General features: G+C 39.3%; 1 protein-coding gene across 1 annotated transcript; it reads left to right on the forward strand.

The window, feature by feature from the left end:
- Positions 1–3,432: 3,432 nt before the first annotated feature.
- Positions 3,433–9,808, forward strand: hapln4 (hyaluronan and proteoglycan link protein 4). Its single transcript, XM_053322365.1, has 7 exons — positions 3,433–3,459; positions 3,908–4,040; positions 6,173–6,362; positions 6,728–6,900; positions 7,084–7,199; positions 7,549–7,735; positions 9,417–9,808. Exons 1-7 carry the CDS (start codon positions 3,433–3,435, stop codon positions 9,806–9,808), a joined length of 1,218 nt encoding a protein of 405 aa, XP_053178340.1.
- The last annotated feature ends 17,410 nt before the right edge of the window (positions 9,809–27,218 follow it).

Raw genomic sequence — 27,218 nt, forward strand, 5'->3', positions numbered from 1 at the left:
AATATGTACATGTTGATAACTCAATGAGACTTAGCTTCTTATTTAATATCATTAATTAGTAATTCTTGAGAAAACATAATATATAAAATATGTAGTATTTTATTACATAATACATTTTTATCTAGCATACGTTGGCTTTAAAAACAGACACTCAGATCATTTACAGCTGCAGGCGAGGCACAGAGAAAATCAGATGGACCTAGTCTGTCCAAGACCAATAGGTTCTGAATGCACCATAATATATTCATGCAAGCCTTATACATCATTAGAGGTAATGTAACGGGCACCAAGACGGACATTAACAGCATCACATAGCCTGGCAAGACAGACACATATTTACACATATCCACAGCTGACAGATGCAACAGCATCATTAATCATGTGTATTGAAGAACACCAGCCCCAACATGCTCAGTAAAAAAGGTCTTCTGATTGGGTGGGCCTGAGCGCCAAGTTGGTGGGCCAAAGCCCATGGCCATGCACCACATGCATGTTGTTTGACTGTGGGAGGAAATCTAAGTACCCGAAGTAAACTCATGCAACAAAGAAAGATCATGAAAACTCCAGGAAGGCATGTTAGAACCCACAACCATCTTGCTGTGTAGTATGAGTGCTAATCACTGCATCACCATGTCTCATTAAAGCAGGGTGTGCCTAATTTCAGTCAAAACACTACATGGCAACGACCTACATGCTTCATCATCCTGGAGAAGAACCACCTGATCCTTTTCCAAGCTTTGATTTTGACTAAGACTGAGTTTTTTTAAATCACTTCAAGACTAAATTATACTTCACATACGTTTTGAATTGTAATTAACAGGGGCAGGTGATGCTTCTTTATATGTGCCCAGTGGTCTGTTGTTATTGCCAGTAGTGGTTCTGTCAGCTGTGACAGTGGTTCTGTAAATTGGGCCAGCAGTGCAGATTTCATCTAAGCCAGCGATGTCTTGTGGTTTGCCAGCAGTGTTTTCATCACCAGCTGAAAGTGGGTCATCCAAACTAGTAATGGATGCTCCTCTCCAACTTATCACTTCACTGTATATTACAAAGTGCTTGAATTCAACTGATGGCTTCGTCAGTGGGCATGCTTCTATGGTCAAATGGGTTGATGTCACATAAGGGTTGTTATTAGTGTCAGTGGGAAAGTTTTTCATTGTAACCGATGAACCGATGTCCCAGTGCTTCCCTGGGGGTGATTCTGTTCCACATATAGCATCAGTTTGAGACGGTTTACAATCCCCTCTGTGTCCTCATAATCAGTGGAATCCTTCTTCCCTGTGTGGGTCCTTGCCAGGTCATCAAGACTGGAAATAGAGTTCTATCATGTAGCCTATTGTAGGCCCATGTTTTCAAACTCTATGAAGGACTAGAGAAGTCTTGGACCTTGCTGAAGAAGCATAGAACTATAACCTTAGACACACTTACCCCTTTTCCACCGAGCTGGAGCTGGTGCTGGTTCAGAGCCAGAGCCTGATTAAGCACCTGTTCTTTGCTTTTCCACCGCCAAAGCTCCAGCCCGGAGCCTCAGAACGGGTGCCAGAGCAGGCACCAACTCTTTGCTGGTCTAAAGCAAGAACCGATTACGTCAGCGGACAGGGGGTGGTTTTAACGTTTATTAGCAGACTAACAGGGTTAACGTTCATTAGCTGACTAGCGTGGCATTTACAGAGGGTTAAAGATTTGTTGATTAAAAGTACTATTTTTATAATTTTTTTGCCAGAGGCGTCGTCTTCTACTTTTTCTTCTTTTTCTTTTTCTTTTTCTTCTTCTTCATTTCCGGCAGGCTAGATGCCTTGCACCATGTTGCTGCCTCTCACTAGTGAATCATGGAAGTGCTTCAAAGGCGTGCGCTGGCTACGTTATACAGTGACGTAATCGTGTGACTCTTTGCCGGTGGAAAAGCAACAGGTTCGTAAGAGGTGCTTGGATTAGCACCAACTGAGCACTGGCTCTAGCACTAGCTCCGAACCAGCACTGGCTCCAGCTCGGTGGAAAAGGGGTAACTTACACACAACTGCAGGAACACTTTGGTTTCTTGCTGTTACAGGGTTTCTGGCATCCTCAAATTTCCAGGCAGCAGGATAGAGTCTTTAGGAAACCTGAAATGTCTCCACTAGTCCATGTCCCTGATCATTGTATCTCTCTAATTGATTGCTTCTATCCCTGAAGACTCTCTCTCTTCTGAGGGCTCTTTTCAAAAATCAAACATTTGCTATCTTCAGCATGGAGCAAGCACAGTGTTGTATGAAAGTTGCACTGTTACCAATGTAAAACTTGCCCCTCTCTTGTCCTTTTTTGTTACAAAACCCATCAATGTACCTGTATTTCTACTAACTGATGTTTTAACAAATTGTTGCCATAGCAACAATGATGTCACTTCAAGCTTAGCCAGGGATAGAGGCTTACTGTCCTAACTCAAATTAAGTCAGTCTTAATATTTATGCAACAGTGAGGCTTAAGTAGACTAGTCTATCCTAACAGTCTAACACCAGTCTAAGACCAAGAATAATTTTAAGAAGTTTATAAGACTGGCCCCAAAATGGATTAAGACTGACCACTGCTTGGTGTAGCATGAACAGCAATGTAGAGCTGGCAGTCAGAGCTAACCAGCTGTGAGGAGGTACTGCCAAACTGTCCGTGTCCTCACCGGAAACACAGAGTCCGATGGAGCCTCGACAGTCGCTAGAAGCACATTGATGGCGCTTTATAAAAGTTCTGTGGTACCTTTGTTGTCGCTGAGCTAGTGGCTCTATTTTGAGAGGCTCTCTGGTGTGTGTGTGTATGTCCTTTGGTGAGTGCAGTACATAGCCCAACTGTGTACCATGATATTGTATTCAGCCCTGAATATCTTGCTAAGCTTTGAAGGCAGGCGTTTATTAGTGGGCCCATGCTAGGAACTATTCCTATATAGCATTTATATAATAATTCAGTAGTGTTGCTCATGTTTTCCACGCAATGACTGTTTATAATATAAAATAAGGTAAAATAATACAAACCTCTGTTACTTCTCTTCGGGGTGGGGTGGGGGTCAGTTGATTGCAATCAGCTACCTTTTATGATGTAATAAAAACAAAGTCTATAACCTGTGACACAAAAATGGGCAGTAATGTTTTTGAACTCCCCCTAAATTTCTCAAAGTAGGCTTTTAAGGGAGCTTCTGTCCTTTTCAGGGCAGCCAAGCTCCCCCATAATTCTGCTGCCGGAGGAGACATTATACAGCTGATCCAAGCTTGTTTCACTCACAACTTTCCAAAACATTTTCTGTTCTTTTACTCAGCTCATGGCTGTATAGATAAAAAAAAGTGCAAAGCAACCTTGAAGTTCTGACTATCCTGTGAGGGACTATCTCTTCTTTTCATTCTGTGACAGTGAGCTGCACAGCAGGCAGTTTAAAGCTGGCATATGTAGCAGACTGCTAAGCTATTTGAAAGCATGACTGTCAACACCAAACATACTATAGTAACCTTATTTTCTCGTTTTGATAAAGTTGAAATAACCAATCATCTGCTGCCTTTGTGCTTAACTTATTGACTAGCTAAACTACCCACATTTTACACTTAAAGTTGTTCTCTGGTGTGTTATGTGGTGGTGTCAACATGAGTGAACTGAAGTGAAGGAGGACAAAATGCAGGAGTAAGAGGGATATAGCCTATTCTAGTAGTTATATTATTATTACTCTTTGTTGAATACCTGGGCATTAAGGATGTCAAACTGTCTTAATAGACACAATTTAATTTATGAAAGGAATAAATACACATGAATATTTATCTTAAATTCAACAACAAAATGCATTTATAGGCCAAAGTAACCCCCCACTCGTGGATTACTACTGTGCTACTTCTTTAATTTATCCATATTTTGTAAACCTATGTTTCTCTTTATTTTCTCTTGTGTCCTTTTCCTGCAGTTTTCAAAGCAGCCCCTACTGCTGACTTTTGGGAAAATGTTCTTTGTGGTTTTCATCGTGACCTCTGCCCTCTCAGTGACCTCCCAGCCCTCGGACATAGAGAAAGGAAGGAGAAAAGTGGTACATGTACTTGGTAAGATCATTTTATATTTTCTTGTTTTTCATAATACTAATCTGCAAAGCATCAATGTCTTCTCTTCTTATGAAATGAAATAAGCCCAGAAATATATAAGATATAAGATGACACACGATAGCTGCCTCACTCAGTGTATTCACATGAAGAAGTTTGACACTCTCGTAATGTAGATTTCAATATTTTAAGAATTATTTCAGGGTAATTTAAACATTAATTGTACATGTTATCGGGCTGTACAGATAAACTTGTTATACTCTTATTATTGAGAATCCTCACAACCTAGAATTCAGTTTAATGTATCCTCAAAGCTGTTAATACCTCATCAAGCAGTGCTTGCAGATAGTCACCTGAAGACTGTGATGAATTCAAACATTTTACATGATATCAAAATTGGTGACATCAGGGATTAAAAGACTGGCCTGCATGAGACCCAGCTATCTGTGATGTAGAAACTAATGGAGAGATTTGTTCCTGTTTCTTAGATATATAAATATATATCTTTCTGCCTGCAAGATAATGACTCCATTGATTTTGTATTTCAAACACTTTATTTTAGAAAAAGTAAAAGTAAAAGTCCTGCATTCAAATTTTTACCAAGCAAAACTCTTGATGCGAAATAAGTTACTACAAATACGCTATCATATTATTGTGTTATTATTATGCATTACAACATTTATCATTTGAATGTTGCAGCTCATAAACATGGAGCTCATGTTCAGTCATTTATATACGGTTTGGTATCATCTGGTTAAATGTTTAGTCTCTAAAATATCTAGTAGCCTAATATGTGAAAGAGCAAGTTGACATAGCTAAATATCCTTGTGGTGTTTTTCTTGTAAAATATTTATACAAAATTGTACCTATACTTTACAGATGAAGCAAACTAGTAGTACTAAAATCAGATAATATAATTGAATAGAAATAAAATATGTTCCTCTGAAATGCTTTGGAAAAGAAGATTAATGTGGTTTAAATTGTTTGTAAAACACAAGTAACCCAAAATTTGCAATTAAATCTGTCCTACAGTATTTTTTGGCCACTTGCAGGAAGAGAAATAACACAACAAGCTAACAGACACACAGTCCTGAGACAGTATCATCTTAAAAAAGTTATGACTAATGTCTTAGCAAACATGCAGGTAGTATACAGTGGGTTTACCAGAACATGCCTGCTGAGATCTGCACCATCCCATCTCCAGATCCCACCACCCTTCATACAAGGACCCTGACCCTGACCACAACAAGACAGACTCTATTGCGATAAAAACAACATGATTCTTCCCGATCTGCAACTATCACCAGTTGCTGAGCTCATTATGGCTGCGAGCAATGTCTGTAAAATTGTCTCCTCTTTGAAATAGTAATATTGTTTTGGATGTTAGCATTAGTATGTTGCAGCACAGCCCTCAGTGTTGGGGAAATTATGCGCTTTAGGTTTTGATTAAACACCACTCGATGCTTTCATGGCTAGTGGTGATAAACAACTTAGCAGAGAGCAGTAAGCAGTGACAGGACTAATTGCTGGCTGGCATGGATAATTGTAGGTGCCTTTATCTGGTCACAACATAGCAGAAAACCTCTTGCAGCTGCTAATGAAACGTTTTAAATACTTGCACCAAATGTGTTGTGTGTTGTCTTTGGTTGCTGGGGCATTGACATGCAAACAGCATCTGAGGAAATGCCTGCCAAAAATGCAAACCAGATCTTGTTATTGCCTGTTTGGATGAAGAGGCCTGTAGTTACCATTAGTCTTGGGTCATTTTGATGAATTGCTCTCTTCAGAGGTTTAGGTTAAAATTGTGAGTGGGTAATCTGACAGAACTGGATGGAAGAGTAAGTGGTGATGCACACTAGACTCTTTTAGTGTGATAAAAAACACTTGATATGCTGGATGTTGAGGAACTAATGTGACAGTACAAGTAAACAGCACATGCTTTATTAGCCAACACTCTAATTCAATTTGTGGGGGTTTTACATAAAGAGAATATAAGATTGAATTTTATGATTAGAAATGTATGAGTTATCATATGTAAGTATCAAGATTAAGGTCAAGTGTGACAGCAAACAGCAGTGAATTCACTTGTATGTTAATAACCGAGCCATTCAAAATTGCCTTCCTTCTTCCCACAGAGGATGACACAGGAGCTGTGATTGTGCAGACAGCTCCTGGTAAAGTGATGACACACCGCGGTGGCTCCATCACTCTGCCCTGCCGTTTCCATCATGAGCCAGAGAACACAGATCCTGCTCGCATTCGGATCAAATGGACCAAAGTGACAGATGCACTGCAGTTTGAGGACGTCTTTGTGGCACTTGGGAGGTAAATCCTGCAACTGGAATTAACCAGTCGATCAGTCAGTATCTTCTGGTTTGATCTGATTTTCCTGTCTTTCAGTTGTAAGACTCAATTCAAAATTGAAATTACTAGCAGATTTAATTCCACTGCCACATACTATAAATGGTGTTACCATGTAGTGCAGTTGGGTGTTTGGGCTTCACTGTGCACAGTTACCTATGTACAGCTCATTTTTTCCTTGAACTCACTCAGATATCATACATTGATTTTTATCTCAGTCTATGATGTTTCAAGTTGAACCCTAACCCTAACCCTAACCCTTACACATTTTAATCATATATCATATCATATGAAATGGTTATACTTACATTTCTTTCAAATCTTTCCAGACAGCAGCGTGTGTTTGGATCATACAGAGGCCGTGTGTTTTTAGAGGAGGCGGGACCAGGTGATGCTTCAGTGATCATCCAAAATGTCACACTGGATGACTATGGACGCTATGAGTGTGAGGTCACTAATGACATGGAAGACGACACAGGATTTGTCAACCTTGACCTCGAAGGTCAGGAATTATGAACCATTAGGGATATTTGTTGAAGCTTGACTGGCTTTTATTAAAAAATTGATTAAAAAACAACAACAACAGTTTCACTTCACATTAAATTTTAGTGCATTATATCAAATGTGTTTGAATTTCACAGCGTCACACTTTCACAGCAGTTGGCCTGTTTCTGTCCACCTATAGGAGTTGTGTTTCCCTACTACCCCCGTGAGGGCCGCTATAAGCTCAACTACCACCAGGCTGAGGATGCCTGCAAACAGCAGGACGCTATTCTGGCCTCTCACCCTCAACTGCACAAGGTAAATTCACACTGTCCCTGTGGTTCTAACAGACACTGCCAGGGAGCAATGTAGATCACACCTTCGTTACAGTACATCCTTTTATAGGCCACTCTTTTAGTTGTAGAAACACTCTTACTTGCTACAGCCCCCAGTCATAAACTGTTTTAGAGCAGCAGTAGGTTTGAAATTGAGATGCATAAGATTAGCAACAGCAATCTTACTGCAGGCCTTCTATTTTAAAAAGCATAAAAATTCAGAGAAATTGAGTTGCAGTATGTCAGAGGAGATAAACCAAATACTTTCTCCTCTTAATGATGTCTTTAATCTTCCAGTATGACCAACTAACCTACATTATCTCCTGCTACAGGCCTGGCTGGAAGGACTAGACTGGTGTAATGCTGGATGGTTGGAGGACGGCTCAGTCCAGTACCCTATCTCTCATCCCAGAGACCAATGCGGCCGCAAGGACACCCCTGCTGGTGTTCGTAACTATGGCTACAGGCACAAGGAGGATGAGCGCTACGATGCTTTCTGCTTCACCTCCAAACTCAATGGTGAGAATCAGAGAGATACAGAGGTTGTAGTGGGTACATGTGTGTGTGTGAGAGAAAAAAATCTGGAGATCAGAAATACTTTGTAGTCCATCTACTTGATCATACAACTAAATAAAAACATCCAACAGAGTATCCGGCATCTGTGGTTCCCAATTGGATAAAGACAAGACAATGGCTGAGCTGAATTGTTGTGCAACTGCATAGAAAGAGGATGTATCATGAGTATTGGACTGTGGGGAAATGATGCCCTTATCTCTCATCTCTGCCTGTGATCTTCCAGGCCTAAGGCCATTGGATTTAGATCTGGCTGTGTTGATTCTGCCCTGTTAGGGCCACAGTCTCCTCTGGGTGCCAAGCATCACCTTTTATCTCCAAGTTCTTTCATTTACATCACATTCCCATGGAGAGTCTGTCTCTGTCACCTTCAAGTTTCTGAGCCCAAACAGACTTTGGGAATGTAGGAGGTTGGATTACTTTATGCAGTGTGAACATATATTATTAGGTGTAGAGGCAGTTGAAACAAGCTGACATGTATGAAGAGAAAAGGTATAATAAAAGGTTTCTATTACTCTGTTCTTGTAGATAGACACTCCCAATCAATATTTTGATAATTAAAAATGAAAACATTGATTATTAAGGAAGTGTAAGAGCATCAATCTTCTCACCTATCAGAAAGAAAACAAATAAACTTATTCCCCAAAATATTGAACTACTCTAAACTACATCTAAAACATCATATTAGTGAAACACAGTGCAACACTAGTTAACAGCAAAATGAAAAAAATCAGCTGGGGAAAACATGACTTTCTTTGAAATTTCAAAGAGAAATGACAACTTATCCTGCATACTAAAAATCAATGTTTTTATTATCCAGATCAAAGACAATGTGCTTCATTTGAATCACAAATCATTTTGAAATAGTTAAAAGTATAAAAAGAAACAGCATCAGTGCCTCTCAACAGTGAGAAAAGGGTAGTATGACACAAACTGTAAACGATTGCTCATGGCTTCCCCTGTGTGTTAATTATTGTGGACAGTCTGTTGTGGGCAGGAGGTTTCATCTGTGGTCATGACCGATACTGTTTCTCAGTCCAGCTGGAAGGTATTTACTGAATGTCCCCGGGGGAAATATGAGATAATATCTGCCTCCCTAATAGCCACAAGTCACATAAACAAACATAAAATCAATAGCTGAATCAAGTGCAAAGCTAAGGCTGCGGACATGAATTTCATGGAAGAAACCGTTGGCTCTCTATTATTGTTCTTTATCCTTTGCTTTTTTCTTAGGAGAAGCTGCAGTCAGGTTACCAATTTCTTTAACACTGCCAGGTGAAAGTCTCCCCTGAAGCGATATGAAAGCAAAAATGGAAATCTTTTAACAGAAAATTTGAGTTAAAGTGCTGTCCGCTGACAAAGTATTACCTACAGATCTTAAGCAACTGCTGAGATGCTTGTTGGAATAATTTGATATTCTGAACACAATCAGGCAGAGAGCACAGGAAAACTGAGAATATCTACTCTCTGGGTTCAGCTTGTCCCCGGGGCTTCGCTCTCTCATTCACTTCTCTCTCTTTCTTTCCTTTAGTCTTTTTGAACAAAGCACTTACTCTGCTTCCCTTCAACCTGTTTTTAACATGTTTTTCCAACAAACATGCTCTCCTCTTGTACTTTATCCCCTCAGGCAAAGTCTACTTCCTCAAACGGTTTAAGAAGGTCAACTATGCAGAGGCGACAAAGGCTTGCATTCGAGATGGTTCAGTGGTGGCCAAAGTGGGTCAGCTGTATGCAGCATGGAAGTTCCAGCTGCTGGACCGTTGTGAAGCTGGCTGGTTGGAAGATGGCAGCATCCGTTACCCCATAGTCAACCCTCGTTCCCGCTGTGGAGGATCACATCCAGGTGTCCGACACCTGGGCTTTCCTGATAAAAAATTCCGCCTCTATGGGGTCTACTGTTTCCGAGAGAACAAGGATGAAATGGCATGTGGTATTGAAACGACAAAAAGCCCTAAAGATAGTTTGACATGGAGGAAGAGCAGCAACAGCATCCCAATGAATGCTACAAGAGTGATTTAAAGTGGAAAGACTTGAGAGCAGGAGTTGGATGTGATTTTAGATTTGACTGCAACAACTGTCGCCAAGCAGCCAGACTCATTCATTGCTTTAAACGTAAAACATAGAGTTTTGCCATAGAGAAAAAGCAAGGCAGTGTAACATTAGCTGACATCTTTATAAGGGTAATTTTCCCTTCATCTCCAGTCAGTCAATCATCTTAAGGAGTGAGCATGTTAGCACATCTGTCACCAGAAAGCTATTGAGATTAAACAGCAGCTTGATCATTACTTAGGCATAATCAGATCAGAATCTGCCATGAATATTCTTGATTACGTGTGTGTGTGGATCATATTTTGGCTCCTGAGCCCTAGCCTGAGCCAGAATCCCAACATTCATTACTGAGTGAGACATTTGATGATCTACCTGACTGTATGGAAAAAATCCAAGATGTCCTGTAAGTTTTGATTGTACCAAATGTAATTGCCTGTATCTGGGTGCCATGTTTGGTTAGAAACCGTCTGGCACAATGCAATATTTGAATGTAAGCAATTTCTCTCATTAACCAAGACCTGGCAATCCCATTAGAACGCTGAACAGGCTGAGTAGTAAGTACTGCACTGGCTCTAAAATATTTGCACTTATTCAAAAAGAGCTTTATTTTATGATAGCATCTTAGTTTAGAATTAAACGAGCATGAATTGTTTGGCTGAGACTAGTCGCTGAGGCTTAATAAATACAAGGCTACAATAATTGCTGATTTCTTCACATACTGCAATATGCTACCTGGGCCATTGATTGCACTATAAATATTATATGCAGTGATCTTTATTACAGAGTATGTTTGCAACTACTGAATGGATGGATGTTCTGGAAGAAAAATTAAACTCTCGGAAGTTGTTGATTTGAACGACATAACTGTGTTTGGAATGTATTTTTTTCTATATGCAGAAGTATGAAGAGACAAATAACAGTGATCATATTTTCAGTCTCAGGAGAATAGTTCTGTCTAAAGCAGATGCCACTAACTGTAAATGATGCAATACTTTATAGAGCTATGCAAACTTTTGACTTGAAGAGTTTTCTGTCTGGGTCAGAGTCTGATCTATATGACAAGTGTGAATATTTATTATTCAATCAAATTGTCTTTGTTCAGATATTCCCACACATGCACAAAGGTGTCTGCTGTATAAGGAACTACTGTCCGGAGACTGAAAATGATGTGGAGCCATTTAAACAACCTACATGTTCCTTCAGGGTGAATGAAAATGTCACCCAGTGGAATAGTGTGACTCATTAAAGATTTTGGACAACAATGGAGGTCTACAGTACAGAGGGATACGATATATCAGACATCAGTATATTGTTGATTTGACTCTACACATGAGATTTGCTGAAAATAAGGAAGAAAAGAAAGGGGAATCATAAGTTATGGCCCACCTGTCACCAGATCTCAGATTTTGGTCATAGCACTCTCCATCATTATTAACATCCCATCAAGTGTGGCGTTCAATCTGTCCAGTAGAGTATTTAAAGCACTATATAGGATATATGTCATTTTTGCCAACTGGGAATTACCTACTGACACCAATTACTCAAATCCCTGTAAACAATCATTATCAATAGTTACAAATCAATTGTGTGCATATAGGTCACAGTTGATAAATGATCAATGTTTCATTCTAGAGTATATATGCTGCTCTCATATGTTCAAGTGCTTGCCAGTGAGAGAAACAAGCGAGTAGTCGAACCTGACTCTGAGTGGGAGCGTGTTGGTGTTTTGCCAACACAGAAGAACAAACCATGTCATCGTCATAGCAACTGGCAGCATGCAATTAAAGTCAAGTTCATGGCAAGTCCAACATCATGAAATAATAATAGTGTTGGACTTGAGTTGTAAAAGAAATATATATATATAAAGATCATGTCTGTTTGCAGCTCATAGACAGCTTTGTGCTAAAAAAAAAAAAAAAATCAAAGCGAAAAAGAGGTTCTGAAATGACCCCAATGATCAAAGTTGACAATTTTAATGATTTGCTGAGTACTCTCACCAGCCCCATTAGTCTGTGTAAATTTAGAGTCACAGCCACTAAATTAATAAGCAAAGTCTTGCTTGATGCACTATGTCTTTTATAATTTATGGAGGATTATGTATTCTGCATTTCAATACTGGAGTAATTTAGATGGTTTTTATGTGCACAGGTTTGTGATGACAACCCATTTGAGATTCACTTTGCATGGCATTTAGCAGCTACCTCCATCTTATCTAAGAGCAAGGTCATCATAAATAACAGACACTACTTGTAATTTCAACCGCCAGCTCTTTGGCACGCAGGAATTACAAAACTGTATGCAGAATGATTTTGTTAACAAGCATAATAACAGTAATAGTAGTTACATATTGGACCAACTCTCCCTCAAAGAAACCACACACTCCACAGATGGTGAGCACAACAGGTCAGGCAGTAGAAAGTCATCATGAGGTAGAATGGTTACTGGCCTTGATTAATGCTTGTTCATTCAACTTTTAATCAGTGATGTGAATAGCATTTGATGTAAATACAATGAGAAAAGTCAGACAGGTAGAAGGATGGTGCAGAGACATGCAGTTGGCATTGCAGCAAAAATGTTTGAAGCTTTTAAACAACTTTACTCTGAAGATTACAGTACTGTCTTCACTTCATCAGGCCTCCTCATCACCTTTTCCTCTGAGCATGAAATTAAATGACATTAGGTGACCTACTAACAACAGAGTACTGCCACACAATAAATACAAAGGGATGAGACGGTGGTGGCTTTCACTTGGCTCTCATTTATCAGTCTATGACAGAGGTCCGATATATTGAAAGAAATTAGTTGGCAGGCACACACACACACACAGTTAGTGCACCCTCACAGGTGTTTTCACTTATGCCTGATTAGACCACCTCTCAAGTTTGATTGACATCCTCCTGACTCTCCTGGTTATATTTGTTCACCTGTTGGAATGGGAGTCATTTCCTTTATCTCTACATCCTTTTTACCAGGGCCTGCAGTCATTGTTAATATTATCCCTGACACCTGTGCCTTAATGGTAGGACACGTCACAACATCTGCTATTAAAAAGGTTGAAACTTGTGTCTCAAATAGATACTATACATACATAAATACAATTCTACACATACATATTCTAAGCAGGTTTAAAATATGCGTCACTGAAAAAGTAATAGCAAAGAAAAGTGAAAATAAATCATGCCTACTCACAGCAGGAAAAACGTACTTGTGGATGGTTCTGAAAATACATTATCACTGTCTCTGTGTCAAGTTTAAAGTCCTAAAATTGGAGTTTGATGGTCATACACATACAGTTTATATGGAGTATGGTGGGGCTACATAATACCTCCATAACTTCAACCTGAGCAGAGATCAAATCAGACATATCAGTTGTGAGTCAGACCACCTGTGTGGGTGTGCAAGCTTGCTAATGATATAAATATAAATTAAAGTATTTTCAGATTTTGTATTAAGAAACCCATCCTAGATTTCCCAAATTCACAATATAACCAGAGCACAATCACTGAGTCCAATTCAACAGAAGCAGATAGTCGACACATCATCTGATTTAATGTACTTGTACAAACAGAGTGGGATGCCATTTTTACTAGCCCCGAGTTGGCACAAAGCTGGGTTTGGTAAGGTGCTCATCACCAAAACAGATTTGTGCTGCTGGTGGTCATCTGTGAACAGAACAAACTGGAGAAAAGGGATTACCCAAAAGACTTCACTCCCAAAAGACTTCACTCTCTCTATATAATCTTCATTTAAGTAGCATTATGTTGAAATGAAGCCCAGTGTTACAGCTTAGGCTTTCATTAGGGGCAAACAGAAGTGATGGGTTAGAAAGTCCTTTATGTACACTTTTACAAAACACACACAAAAGGCATCTGGATGGCTAATTACATCCTTTGGTAATCAGGCTGTTATTTCTATCACCTGTGTGACTCCCCCCCCCTGTTTTGTCTCTAAATGTAAATGGGTCGAAATAACCCAAAATGCCCAGAAATCTATGTTAATTTATCAGAAAGCAATTTAGGATGCTAGATCAGCCTATTACTGATCATTGATGTCCAGAAATCTTGAGGATAATTCATTTAACCTCTCTTTCTGTTCTTGATTGTGAGCTGTCCAGAAAACCAAAAGCAGGACAGACAGAAAAAAGGGTCTTTAATATGTGAGGTGTAGGCAAAAAAGCCCAAATAAACAAACAAACTACTTCACTGGGATTTGTTCTTGTGGTGTATTTATGAGTAAAACCAAGCCAAGACACACATTTTAAAGTGAATTACACCAAAATGATGAAATCTTGGTCCATAAGAAAACACCTGAGCTCTACCTATTTGGTACAATATATTTTATTTAAGAATGCCTAAATGCCTATTTAGAATGCAGCTCATCCAAAAGGCCACCCAAATTATGACAACTTACTTTTTATGCCTTGAAAACACAGACTACAGATATTGTGGTTATGTTTCAGAAATAGTTTGTTATTGTCCTCTGATGGCACTAATGTGTTCTAAAATCTCAAATTTCAGTTGTTGCCTTGGTTTTAATTAACACTGTCACTGTAAATGTGTAAATAAACCCAAGAGTGAAGTGTAAAGTGCTTTAATACAAAGAAAACAAACAAACCAAAAACTAGAAACTAGACATATTTTGATTGATTCAGAGCTCATTAATGTTTTAGCAAAAAGTGTCTTTATTCAGATCTGGTGAAATCTTTAGCTCTTTCTTTACAGACATCTAAACATAATTCATTTTTGGACTATGTGCCAGCTAAGATGAAGAGCAATGTGACTCCTGAAGACTATCCCCACAGGAATTAAGTTTTACTTTGCATCAGACCTCAACATTGTTATGACTGAACACACAAACAAACACCATATTCATACAACATTAGCCCTTGGGAAATAGCTTCTGAAATTACCCCATCTCCCCAAACGATCTCCCTTAATGCCTTATGCATTCTGTGTGTAATTCGGCTGTCAGTGATACATATTATGCATTAGAAGCAGAGGTTTGTGGAGATGGGTAATTGGCCAAATTGTGAGAGGTTTCCCCTGAGGTGCAGGGCATATTAAACTGGCAGCAGAGTTTGAGTTAATTGAAAGTGTTAACCATTTATGGGAGAGCCTGTTATCTATAGGTGTCACTAAAAAAAGTGTGCTTTAGATTCAGCACAGGCAAACTTCCATCTGTCCCCTTTTTGGTAGATAACTGTCACACTCACACGTCAAGAGTGGGAGTCACACTGGTTTACTTGCTGGGCTTTTTCAGCAATCCCAGATTGGGTCAATAGAGAATAGTGGGAGGTTAATGAAACAGTTCAAACCATTTGTGTTGGTATGAGCGTCTCTCTCTCTCTTTCTCTCTCTCACTCTCTCTCTCTCTCTCTCTCTCTCTCTCTATCTGATGTATGTGTGTGTGTGTGTGTGTGTGTGTGTGTGTGTGTGTGTGTGTAGATGGGTGGTTGGGTGTTTGTGTGTCTGAGAGAAAGAGATGAACGAAAGAAGACAACCTCAGCAGAAACATGAAGTCACAGGGAAGGACAGAGTGAAAGGCAGCAGAGAGGACGAAAGGGAAAGCAACAGAGAGAATAAGAAATGTGGAAAAGTGATAGATATGGGGGAAAAAGGGGGTTTGAAGAAATAAAATGAAGGCAGAAAGATAAGACGGAAAGGAAGGAAAGGCAGCAAAGTGACTGGAATGCAGGGTGCTGGGGATGGCAGGAAGACTCAAGGGTATTTGGCTCTGCAGTGGCATGCAGAAATTGGCTGGTCAGTGAGCTTTTGTGGTCCTGCAGGAGAGAGGAGGAATTGAGTGACTCTAGAGGTACAGAAACTGCTGGACCTTATCTTAATTTGGTCACAAAACCCGGTCCCGCAACACCTACAATTCATTTGACGGCCTGTGTGCACTTTCATCTTTTAAGGAACCTTGAGTGACTTCCCAGAGGAGGCCAGCAGGAAGAGCCAAACATCTGACCATAAAGACAGAGATATTTCTGTGCAGTTTTGTGGATATAGTCTCATTGCCTGTTTAGCGATTTGTGACAGTTATATCACACATCTTTCTGATTTAATATTTCATAAGATCATCTCAGTTGCCACACTATATTGCCATTTTCATATATAGACCAATCCAGAGTGCAGTAGTGAGCCTGGACCAGTCCCAAGTAGGAGAGATTTAAAAATGTCAAGAGCAAAATAAATCAGCCCTACCCACCATTTCTGCTTGCAACGTATGAAAATCCAGTCGAGGAGAAAAAATGATTCAGATCCTTTATTAAAGGAAAAGTATCAGTACCACAGTGCTAAATTACATGTAAAAGTCCTACATTTATATTGATTTTAAAGCTACATTAATTTATATTTTTATTATAACAATATATCAAATGATAATGTGTAATATCAGAGGCCTCACTCGAAGTGATAAACCTGCAGAGAATTATCACCTCTCTATCGACTCTGCAGCTGCCCTTGGCTTTACAAAATTTTAAAGGGAGTTTAAGCTCATTGTTTAGCTGACTGCCTGCAACTTTAATGTCTTGGTTCACTCTCTTTTTTCAGAGATAAAGCTTTAAAGACCCACTGTATACTACCTGCTCAGCACCGAATGGCAAACAAAGTTAGCTGGTGAACACTGTGGAGCATTTAGCAGCAAAAATATTTTTCTGAGGAATTGATAAAGGCTAAACCAGAGCTGAATGACAGTGAACATTGGACTTCAACAGGCAAACAGAAACAAGACTCTTCTGATTGTGTTAATAAGCTGTTCAGAAACAAGTTTGCCATATCAACAAATTTTGTGTCCATAATGTGTTCTGCTGCCCCCAGGTGGCCAAAAAGCTGATGCAGGTTTAAGTAAAGTACATATACTTTCGGTCAGCTGTTATCAAGAAAATGTACTTCCAGTTTTAAAAGAAAACCAACAACAACAACAACAACAACAACAACAACAACAATTAAAGTTTCATTCAGGTTCATCTCCCTCTACTATAGAAACAGAGCTTGTTACGTCTTGTTGTCTTACGTGTCTGTCTGTCAAATGTTTCACCACTGGAACAGTATTTTCAGTATCTTTTAAGTCCATGTGTGACACAACGAAGAACATGACATGGCTGTTTGACTTTAGAGGCTAATCACATGTTTCTGATATAAAATATGAATCTGCAGTGTAAAATATTCTGTAAATGTATATGTTGTAAAGTAAAGAGTAAAACATTTCCCTCTAAAATCTATTAGAGCAGAATACTCAAGAAAAGTACCTAAAAAATGTACTATGTGACAGTTCTGGAGAAAATGTACTCATGGTATTTCTTTCCAACATAAGGATATGGGTTAAGGCAGCTTCATAAAGCCAGACTTCCACATCATCAGTTGGGGTCACATAACAAAACACTGCATGGTGTACACACAGCTGGCAGAGCAGAATGTGAGGGTGACGGTATATCAAAGACCTGGCTCAGCCTGATGCGTTTGCTGGCTTTGCCTCTCAGCTGGGATTCACGCACACACAAATACGTGTGTAAAAGAAGCTGTTAGTGAGGCGATGCATCGCCATCTGCAGCCGTCATTAAGATGGGCATGGATGCAGATTCATGGGTGAGGCTATTCAACAACCTGTCTGCAATAAAGACAAGGAAGATAAATGTGGTTAAGATGCATATTAATCTTTTTTTGATTTGGATAAGCAGCTTGGAGTGCTCATGTGTATGCAGAAAGAGAAAGTGTGTTTCGCCTGCAGCCTCTTATGTTTATATGTGAGATAAAGACAGACTAATTCTGGGAGGAAAAGAGCAGAGCAGCTCTGAGGGTAAGTAAGAGACTGTCAGGCCTAAAATGATGCTAAACCCTTTGTTGCTTTTCATAATCTTCTTGAACTTTGGCAGCGTCATTAGGAGATAATACAGGATAATGCCAGAGATCCCCATCGATTGGCCATGCCTGCCAGATGAGCCTGATATCGACCCATGAACAAGGTTATGATGAGCAGTCTTTTCATGCCTCTAATTTATCTGCTCATCTCATAACCAAGTTATATTACAAGAATCAGGACAGATCTGGAGTATAAATAGTTGTTTTTGAAGCTTTTTCATAGGTTATCATGAGAAAGGTCTGGCTGAAGGATGCTCAGGCATGCTGATGCAAGCTTCATGGACACTCCACTCACAGTGCACAAGTGCATGTTGGTCTTTGGAGGCAAACATTTCAAAGTAGACCTTTCTGTACACTCACAGAACAGCCACTTGGGTAGGTTTAGGCATGAGGATTGAGACGGTTCTGGTTAGGGTAAGAATAGCAGGGGGGTGTGCGGTGGGTGTGTCGTCTGCAAGACTGCAATTAGACCCCTCTCAGCACTTCAGGATGCAGGATGTGATTGTTTGGAGTGTGGCTTCAAGTTGCTGTTAAAAAATCTCTTAGTGCTGCAATGGCAGCACAGCAACAGAGGAGAGCTGAAGGTCATTTTCAGCTGTGAATTTAAAAGAAACTCCCCGGTAAGCAGGCTTAATGAGCACTGTCATTGGAGTGCGCCGAGCTGAGCAAAAAACATCACTCAGCCAGCCAGAACAGAGGAAGAGGATGTAAAAGAGATGCTATATTCAGTGTGATTGATTGTCGACTGAAAACAGAACCTGGCTGTGTGGCTGCTTCCGGTATTTCTGCATAATAATGAAATAAGTGAGTCACATATCAAAGGAGATGAGAGCAACGAGCAAGTGAGGCAGAGCAAATGACAGAGAGAGGGGAGGTTGTTTTTACAGGAGACAGTGCTGTGAGGCAATGAAACCATCCACTGATAAGAGAGGACTATCACATTCGACTCATCAGAGGACGTTGAGGTGAACTGAAGGTCTCTGAGGTTAGACAGTACAACAGTAGGTGTATTCACTAACTATTTGCTGCCAAAATAAAATCTCTCTCATTCTTTCTCCTTCCTGTTTTGCCCTCTTCACTCCTTTCTCTTACTTTTGATCCTTCTCATTTTTCTGTTTTCTTCTTTCTTTCTTCTCTTCCTCCAACTTTTTTCAGCTGTGCCGCTGAGGGATTTGCCTTTGGCAACCGACTCTGTTGCTTCAACACTGCAGCCAGAATAGAGATGGAATATAAAGGGGATGAACAAAATTGCATTTGTTTTATTGATATCTCGGGTGTGGAGAAAACAGTTTACCTAATCCAGTGAGATTTGGAAATGCATTTCTTCTACGCAGGAAGGTCAGAAAGGTGCAGATTGTTTCACAGAAAAAGAATCAGCAGCACAGAGCGAGACTGAATCTCTCACTCACGCAGTAACACCATGATACCAAAACAGGAGAGCACACATTTGAACGGCAGAGAGAAAACAAGTGGTTTTTGCATTCTTTTTACATTTTCAGGAAAGATTAACAAACTCTTGACAAAATGGTCGATACAATCACTCTACAAAAAATTGACGTGTGGAACTGAAGAATACTGCCCTTGGCTAGATCAGAGTGTTTCTTTTGCAGCACTTATTTTCAAATGGTAGGCCTTCTCACCGCCTCAGGTTTTAAACTTCGATTAACATGTTGAATAGGTTTGAAAATGTTCAAGGTTTTTTGTACTGTTGAGATTGAAGGCAGTATATGGTTGATAAAGTTTTACCCATTGTCAGTATAGCAGTAGCCTTGGATAAGATAACTTTGGTATATAGATTATATAGTATATAGTATATAGTACATGGAATAGTGTGTCTGTCTGTAATGACAGTCCTCTTCATTTCTAGTATTTTGTAGCACAGTTTTATACAGTACTGGTAAAAGAAACAAACAACAACTAGAAGGGTTGAAAGTCCTTGCATGTATTAATGGTGTGTGTTTTAGAGATACTGTAGCTGTGGCTGACCCTGTGGAGACAAACATTTGCACTCAGTTTGCCTAGTTTGGTAACCTCAACACAATGAGCTCATTGTGGTATAACCTTTGCCAAAATGATGTATTGAATATAGTGTTAACTGTTTCTTGATTGTGCAAATATATATAATGTGTAATGTTTGGGTTGTTAGTGTACTTATTCTGCTGATCTAGTATTCTATGATACTATTGTAATGTGTAACATAAATTAAGGTAGTGTAGTATAAATTATTTTATGTTTATAGCGTTTTGTGTAGTTTTGCTGTTAGGACTGGAGCAGATTTCCACATATTATGGTCAGGATCAAGGTCATTGCCAGTGGCAGAATATATAAGCCTGCCAGTTTCCATCAAGCGCTGCTGCTGTCGGGATCACATTCTACCCGTGGTACTTTCTATCTTTCTTTCTGATTCAAGTTAGATGTAAGTGTCAGAGAGGGTTCCCTGGCACTTACATCTAACTTGAATCCAATATAAAAGGGAACATACATGGTTTATTTATTGTTATGATGAAGTTCCAAAACTTGAGGTTAACATTATGTAGAAATACTTCCTGCAAGTCAAAAGTCAGAGTTTCAAATTGCCCTGAACGCTTTGTTTGTACTTTGCTGATGAGCTGACATGTTTGTCACACATAAACAGCCTTCTGTTCCGTAGCTATGGCTGGTTGCTAAGGTTCTTAAGATTTATCTCACATATTGAAGATTGGATTTTGGCTCAAACATGTATAGATGTATTCAAGAAGTTATTGTATATATTGAATAAATTATGGAGAAAAAAAAGAAAGAACTCTGACTACTAGTGTTTGCTTACACAGACTGAATGAGCGCACCAGGCGGGGGGCTTTAAAGAGACAGGAGCTAAAACGGCCTGTTTCAGACAGAGGCTGATCTGAAGGGCGATATAAAGGGTCAGTATAAGATAAATAACATGTTTTTTGAAATTGTAAATCATGGAAAAATATACAGGAATATCCAGTAGAATCCCAGAATATAATTACAGATTGGGAAATGGGTATAATGTGTGTGTTTGTGTGTAGCTTTTGGTTTTGCTTGCCTTCATTATGTAAAGTACTTTGTGCTACATTTTACTGTATGAAAAGTGCTATATAAATAACGTTTTATTGATTGATCGATTGATGTAATATTTATATTTTTAACTTTAATACAATTGATTCTGTTAATTTAAGAGAAACTGTTGCTAATGAACGGCTCCAAATACATGAAATCTCAAAAGTAGTTGATTTTCTTGGTCTGACTACAATGCTTGCAGTTGGGGTTACCATTTTGGAACAATACATGAAAACTCTTAAGTTAAAACAGGTTTTTTTTTGACAGTGCCTGAATGCAGCATTTTACTTTAATAATAACAATATGCTAGAATGGTACTGCTATGTATCAATAAACTACAGTATGTAACATTATTTACTTCTGGAAAGGTCACAAGACATTGTTATGTGCACACTATGACAGTTGTAGAAAGTTTTAATCAAAGTAAGATATGCCGATATATCAATATAATTACAAGGATGGTTTATTCACATACAAAATTCTTAACATACTAATTCACAAAATGAACAAATAACCACCAACAAAGTTACGTAATGGATCCAAACAAGGGTTTCCTTTAATGATCATTTGTCTTGTAAAGAATATAATACAATGACAGGACTGGAATTCATAAGAACATACATCAATAAATATGGATAAATACATGTGGACCATGTTCACACAGCTGTAGATGGGCTCAGTTGCAGTTATCTTGTGCCTGTGTTCAGTTTGGACATGAACAAGCAGCTGCAAACTGAAGTATTGTGCGAGGAACAGAGCCAGAGAGGTGATGTTTGTCAGTCATGTAAACCTTGCTTCTGGCTCTCTTGCAGAGCACGTGTTGACCAGAGCTTCTCTGATTTTTCTGCAGTTGTTTGAAGCAGCAGCTTGTGTGTGAGTGAGGGGAAAAAACAGAAAGAGGGAGATGGCTTTTGGGTCTACTTAGGCTGTATGAAAATGGTCCAGAGAAGCTAAGCAACAAACACACCCAGAGTTTTAATGGATTTTTTTTTTTAAAAAAAGGAAAAACCTCAGATTATTTACATCAAAGAGAAGAAGACACACTTGTCGCAGTTTCTGCTTTGCATTTGTCCGTGTCTTTCATCTCTCATCTCTCTCACTGTAACATGTTTCCATTCATTCATCCATCCATCCATCCATCCCAACAGCCTTTTTCAGTGATGAACTCTCAACTCAATTAACACATAGAAATGCAATGTGATACTGGTACCACTAGGGGTGCCAGTATCACAGTGATGGAGAAGTTCACAGGAGGAAAACAAAGTTTTGAAAAATCTGATGAGCTGGATATTAGAATAAGAAAAAAAGACAATGATGCAAATAACCAACATTTGGGTAAGGCCGATGACTCAAGAGTACACACCTTTATGGGTTTGCATCAAGTAAAACCTGCTTAGATGCTGGACCACAGATGAGTGCAGTGAGCTATGGCCAAGCAGGTAACTCCAGGTCTGAAAAGTGAAGTCAATGAAGAAATGCTGTAAACCTGCATTCGCTCTAATGGCCAGCAGGGGGAAAACCCAAAAAAGAAGTCAATGGGAAAATGACCCTACTTCTGATTTGATTTTTTACCTAGTAACACTTTCCTGTTCGACTTGTTCTGCTGATGACTGATACTTGAATACACACTCTACAAGTTAATTCATATTTTTATTTGTCTTAGTTGAATAAGTTAAATTAACAACCATGATGTTCATTTTGTAAATTACGGTACAGTAGGATATGATTTAGGGCATGACTACGTTGTGATTGAAAAGTCCCTACCACAACAGTGCGTGAAGTGCTTTGGACCATGGGGAGCTCCTCCCCAGCTCCACACTCTTGTCCAAATATGGTCACTTTTCATCTTCTGGCTCCAAAAAACCATGATGGTCATGGTCAAAATGCCAAACTTGAGGCTTCAAATGGAGTCCACAAACCAACAGGTGACATCACAGTTGCTACATCCATTATTTTTATACAGTTTAGGGCTATGAGTCTGTTTTATTGTCATTTAGAAAACATCCAGTGGTCAGTCAACACTATTGTGCCGTCAATGCCATCGACTGACTTAATAGGAGCCAAAGACAGACACCCTAATCATGAAATCAATAGTCTGTCTCTGTGTGTCTATGGAGTCCCTGTCACTCTTATCAGGTTGTCATTGCTGATGAGCGCTATGTTTAAATGCATCAGGTTTACCCTCACAGACAGTTGTCACAGCACATGAAGGCAACCAAGATTCTCATACATGTACACATGACACACAGAACTGGTCACCTGTCAGTTATTTGTCTTGACAATAAATACAGAAAAGCCCAAGTGAGTTCTTTAGACATTCAAACTCTTTGCTGTCCTGAAACATCACAAGCAGTTACTGTATTGCATTAGCTGATCAATTCAGAATTGACCGCTTGCTAAAACCCCTTACTCCAGTGATGGTCCAATCATGTCTTATCTTATCAACTCTGACTTGATGTAGCAGGCTTGTCAAGATTTGGATTTCTCTGAATTTTGAAGCCTTCTGCAGCAGGCTGAAATAAGAGTGATAAGGAGTTTTGGGGTGGTAACTTTTTGGTTTGCCTTTTCAAAACCAAAATACAAGATCAAAAGTGTAACCTAGCTTTACTTCTAAGGCAAGGAGCATTATTTTGTGGTGTTAAAGGTTATATTAAAAACGCTGTTCATGATAACACATCTGCTGTATATTCTGTCCTTGTCACACTTATGACACCAAGGCTAACCCATTCATAGAGGTGGTTGGCTTAATCAGATAGCTAACTACAGCTAACAGAATTTGCTCATCACAGTTGTTTAGCTGTAAAAATCAAGTTGCTATGAAAAGACTGCCTTTGTGTACCTAGATAAGGACCCATTGTTTCAAAGAATACTTAGAATTTTATGCAGTGAATTTGCCACTATTATCATTATAAACTGCATGTTTGTGACAACAGAAGCATGAACATGGCTTAGCAAATAGTCAATTCCTGCTCTTTTGTCTTATAATTAAAATGCCTAACTTGTAATGCTTGTATTGATTTATAGTCCATGGAAGTGTTTTGTTTTAACTGTGAGAAGCCTGATTTACTCTTTTTCTTTGTTATATTATTTTTCATTTCATGCTTGGATATTAAGCGAGTGTGCTCCCTTGGATTTTTTTCTCACCTTGACAATTTTTATTTGTTGTGCTTGCCTTTTGTGTAAATTCTTTGTGTGAAAAGAAAATTATATTGGTGTTTATGAAGGCTGAGGCTTGTCCTCTACACCCGCCTGTTTAAGGCACAAGCGACTCCAAAGTCAATTTCCTTTGACTTATGTCTATCACTTTTGTCATACTAAAGAAATCCTTAAACATACAGATCATATTCAACCAAATTATACTCCTGCGGTTGCCATTTAGACAGAGGATGATCTAATAGTCACAGCTACAAGCACACAAAGATGCAGTCTCATTCCCTCTTTGCTATTATTTCATCACGGGTGAACTCAGATGGCTTCAGCTGTGAGCTGTGAGTGAAGGGAGTGACTTGGTCACAGTTAGGATAGGTGGCTCAGTCTGAGAAGAGGGCTGCTGGCTGTGAAGAAGCTCAATAGTGCAACACTGCCCTCCCTTCAGGCATGGTGCTCAATGCTGAGCCAAGAGACAGCTGGCAGAGACCTCAGTTAAGTCACTCATCTTGATAATTAAGACTCACAATTATAAGGCTGTGACTATCTGCTCTCAGGGCTCCAACTAGAAAGACCACTGATGAGAGGGAAGAGGGATGCAAATAGAGGAGATAAAATGCAGCGGGAGACAGATGACTCTGAGTGTGAGGGTCAATGTGTTAAGATATTTGAAGAGGAACAATGTGTGTTTGTATCCATTCAAAATTGAAAGTGTTGTGAGAGAAAGGCTTTGAGAAAGCTTGACACCTCCAAAAGACACAGAACAACAACTGACCAGTCCCAGAGGATGAGCAGAAAACAAGCTGTTCCCTCACAGAGACAAGACACAAGCAAATATACACTTCCCAGAAGGGGGGTCATCACAAACAAAACACACTTCTATGTGGTGTTTGGTACAAAAAAAAAAAAAGTCCAAGAAGAAGAAAAGACCAAGCCGAACTTAATCAGTATAAAATCAATTCATACCAACTCATTAAGGTTTACATAAATCTGTAATAATTTTGTTTCAGACCTTATATCACCTGCAGTGGCAAAGAAAAAATGACAACACAGAAGATAGAATGGTGAATTAGCTTCTGTTTTCTAGACTGAATTAAGTTCCTTATTAGTTCTTCAAATCAATTTCTAGCAAGTTTTCTACACCTGTCACACAGCTGAACCTTTACACAACTGTAATTACACTGTGTCTGGGAATCAACGCTGATTTGATTTACTGTGAGAGGGGCCTCTGTCTGCCCTTTCATTCATCCACCCGTGGTCAATCTATCTTTCAGGACAGATAGAAATAAAGGAGGCCTGTGGCAGCCTGACATCTCCAAAACGACAGGGGTTTGATGGCTGTGACAGTTCTCTGGGCCTCCTGTCTGTCACCCTAAACCTTCAACTGGCTGTCCGTCAACCTAACCTGTCCCTCCTCATCACAGCTCAATGGTTCTGCAGATAATGCAACTTGTTAATTAGGCATGCAGAGATTAATTAAACTGATACAGAGGTGCAGGTTCACTATTGTTCTCCGTGTAGAGGAGTGTTGTCATTGCCAAGGTGAGAAGATACAAACAAAGGCATAGAATTAATGCAATCCGGATGGATTCTCTAACCTCCTGTGATTTTATATAGCCTGATCCTGCTTTGGTGTTGAGGCTGCACAAAAGAAAACTCTTATTCCTACTATTCAGATGTAAAAAGACAGTGGCAGTGAAGGCGGGAAAAGAATGTCTACTGAGGACAATAGATGAAAAATACCAAAGTAAGAGTTGGTGAAGGTAAATGCACAAAGATAGAGGGATAAAAAAGTTGGAGACAGTGGTTGGGACATAATCCCAGAAGCTCCAACCTCAAACACTGGCTTTAAAAAAACACCCATTTAAACCGGCAGTAAAGAGGAAGTAAAAGAGAGCAAAGCGCTTGTTCTATCTGTCTCAATCCCCTTTTTAAAGCAGGACACGGCAGAAGTTAGCACAGGTGTGAACAGCTGTGAGACTCAGTCTGCCCCAGAAATGGGAACCCTTAATCTCTGCTGACCCGTTCCATCATCCCCTGGGACCTCAGCCACTGTCAACATCCTCCATCATACACACACAGTGACATGAGAGAGAGAGAGAGAGTGTACACAGCTTTGATTCATGATACAACTTTCATCAACATTAGTCTCTGCAAGTTGTCATGTCTGTTCTCCACCACATGTCCAACTCATCCTGGGTTACAAGGGCAGACAGACAGAGCCCGGTACATTGCAAATAATCTGTATCTTAATGCATTATTCATTTTGTATTTAAAGCTGCTCTGGTTATTAAGTCATATCAAAAATGGATCAAAGAATAATTTGTAATGTGAAAGGGGTACTTAGAGTGATGAATACACAGTGAATCATCAGCTGATTCTACATTTCCTATAGCTAGCTGCAGCATTTTAACATCTTTCATCTTATTTTTATTTTGCTTTTAAGGCCTAGCAAGTTACTGCTGTGATTCACTGACACCATTTTCAGTTAAACCCACTGTACACACTACCAGCCAAATGCCACACATTCTCATAATTAAATATATAGGTCTAAAATTCAGCTGGCAAAAAAACAACCTATAGTTACGTTTATGCTTTCTATCAGCTCTAGCAGACATGATTAGAAGACCTCCAGAATGATCATAATATGCTGCTTTCCAAAACCTTTACAAAAACTGATTTTTTTTTCTGGGGTGACAACGCTGTGGTTAAGGTCTGGTTAGGTTTAGGCACTAAAAACACTTGGTTTGGGTTAGGGACAGATCATGTTTTGGGTTAAAATGATCACTTGTAAATTGGTTTATACTTCTTTTAAATTCCAACCTTTGTCATCATGGCAACAGTAAATACCACAACTTTATGGTTTTAAAAAAAGGCCCATCATGCAGTTGGAAACAGGAAGCAAACAGTGATCTCCTGCATCATCTTTTTGCCACATAACAACAATCTAGCCACATGTCCTCTCTCCTCTTCATCTTATGCAGTCATTTTACACACATCATCTGAACTGTCAGTTTCTGCTGTCATAATTAATGACCATTAGATGGCATGAACCTAACTGTGGGTTGTTTTGCCAGCCACATGAGCCAGAACTATATTAATGTTGATATGCAGTTGTTTTGGGGCAGTGGTACTAAGTGTGAACATTGACACTGGACTTATGGTACCTTAAATAATATTGTATTAAGATTTAAGGGTGTTTCAAAAATAACACCTTCCCGTTTCAATATACTGACTGACTTTACTAGAAAATTCCTTCCACATTTTTTCTTCAAACATTGCGCATGGACTTCTGCTTCCTATAAAGTACG

The sequence above is a fragment of the Scomber japonicus genome, chromosome 7 (genome assembly GCF_027409825.1).
Source record: "Scomber japonicus isolate fScoJap1 chromosome 7, fScoJap1.pri, whole genome shotgun sequence".
Lineage (NCBI taxonomy): Eukaryota > Metazoa > Chordata > Actinopteri > Scombriformes > Scombridae > Scomber > Scomber japonicus.

Bases quoted from the DNA above. Each gene is read 5' to 3' on its own strand.
- hapln4 (XM_053322365.1), top strand. From the start codon at position 3,433: ATGACTGTCAACACCAAACATACTATA. The intron at 4,041-6,172 runs GTAAGATCATTT...TTCTTCCCACAG, and splicing joins AAAAGTGGTACATGTACTTG to AGGATGACACAGGAGCTGTG. The intron at 6,901-7,083 runs GTCAGGAATTAT...GTCCACCTATAG, and splicing joins TGTCAACCTTGACCTCGAAG to GAGTTGTGTTTCCCTACTAC.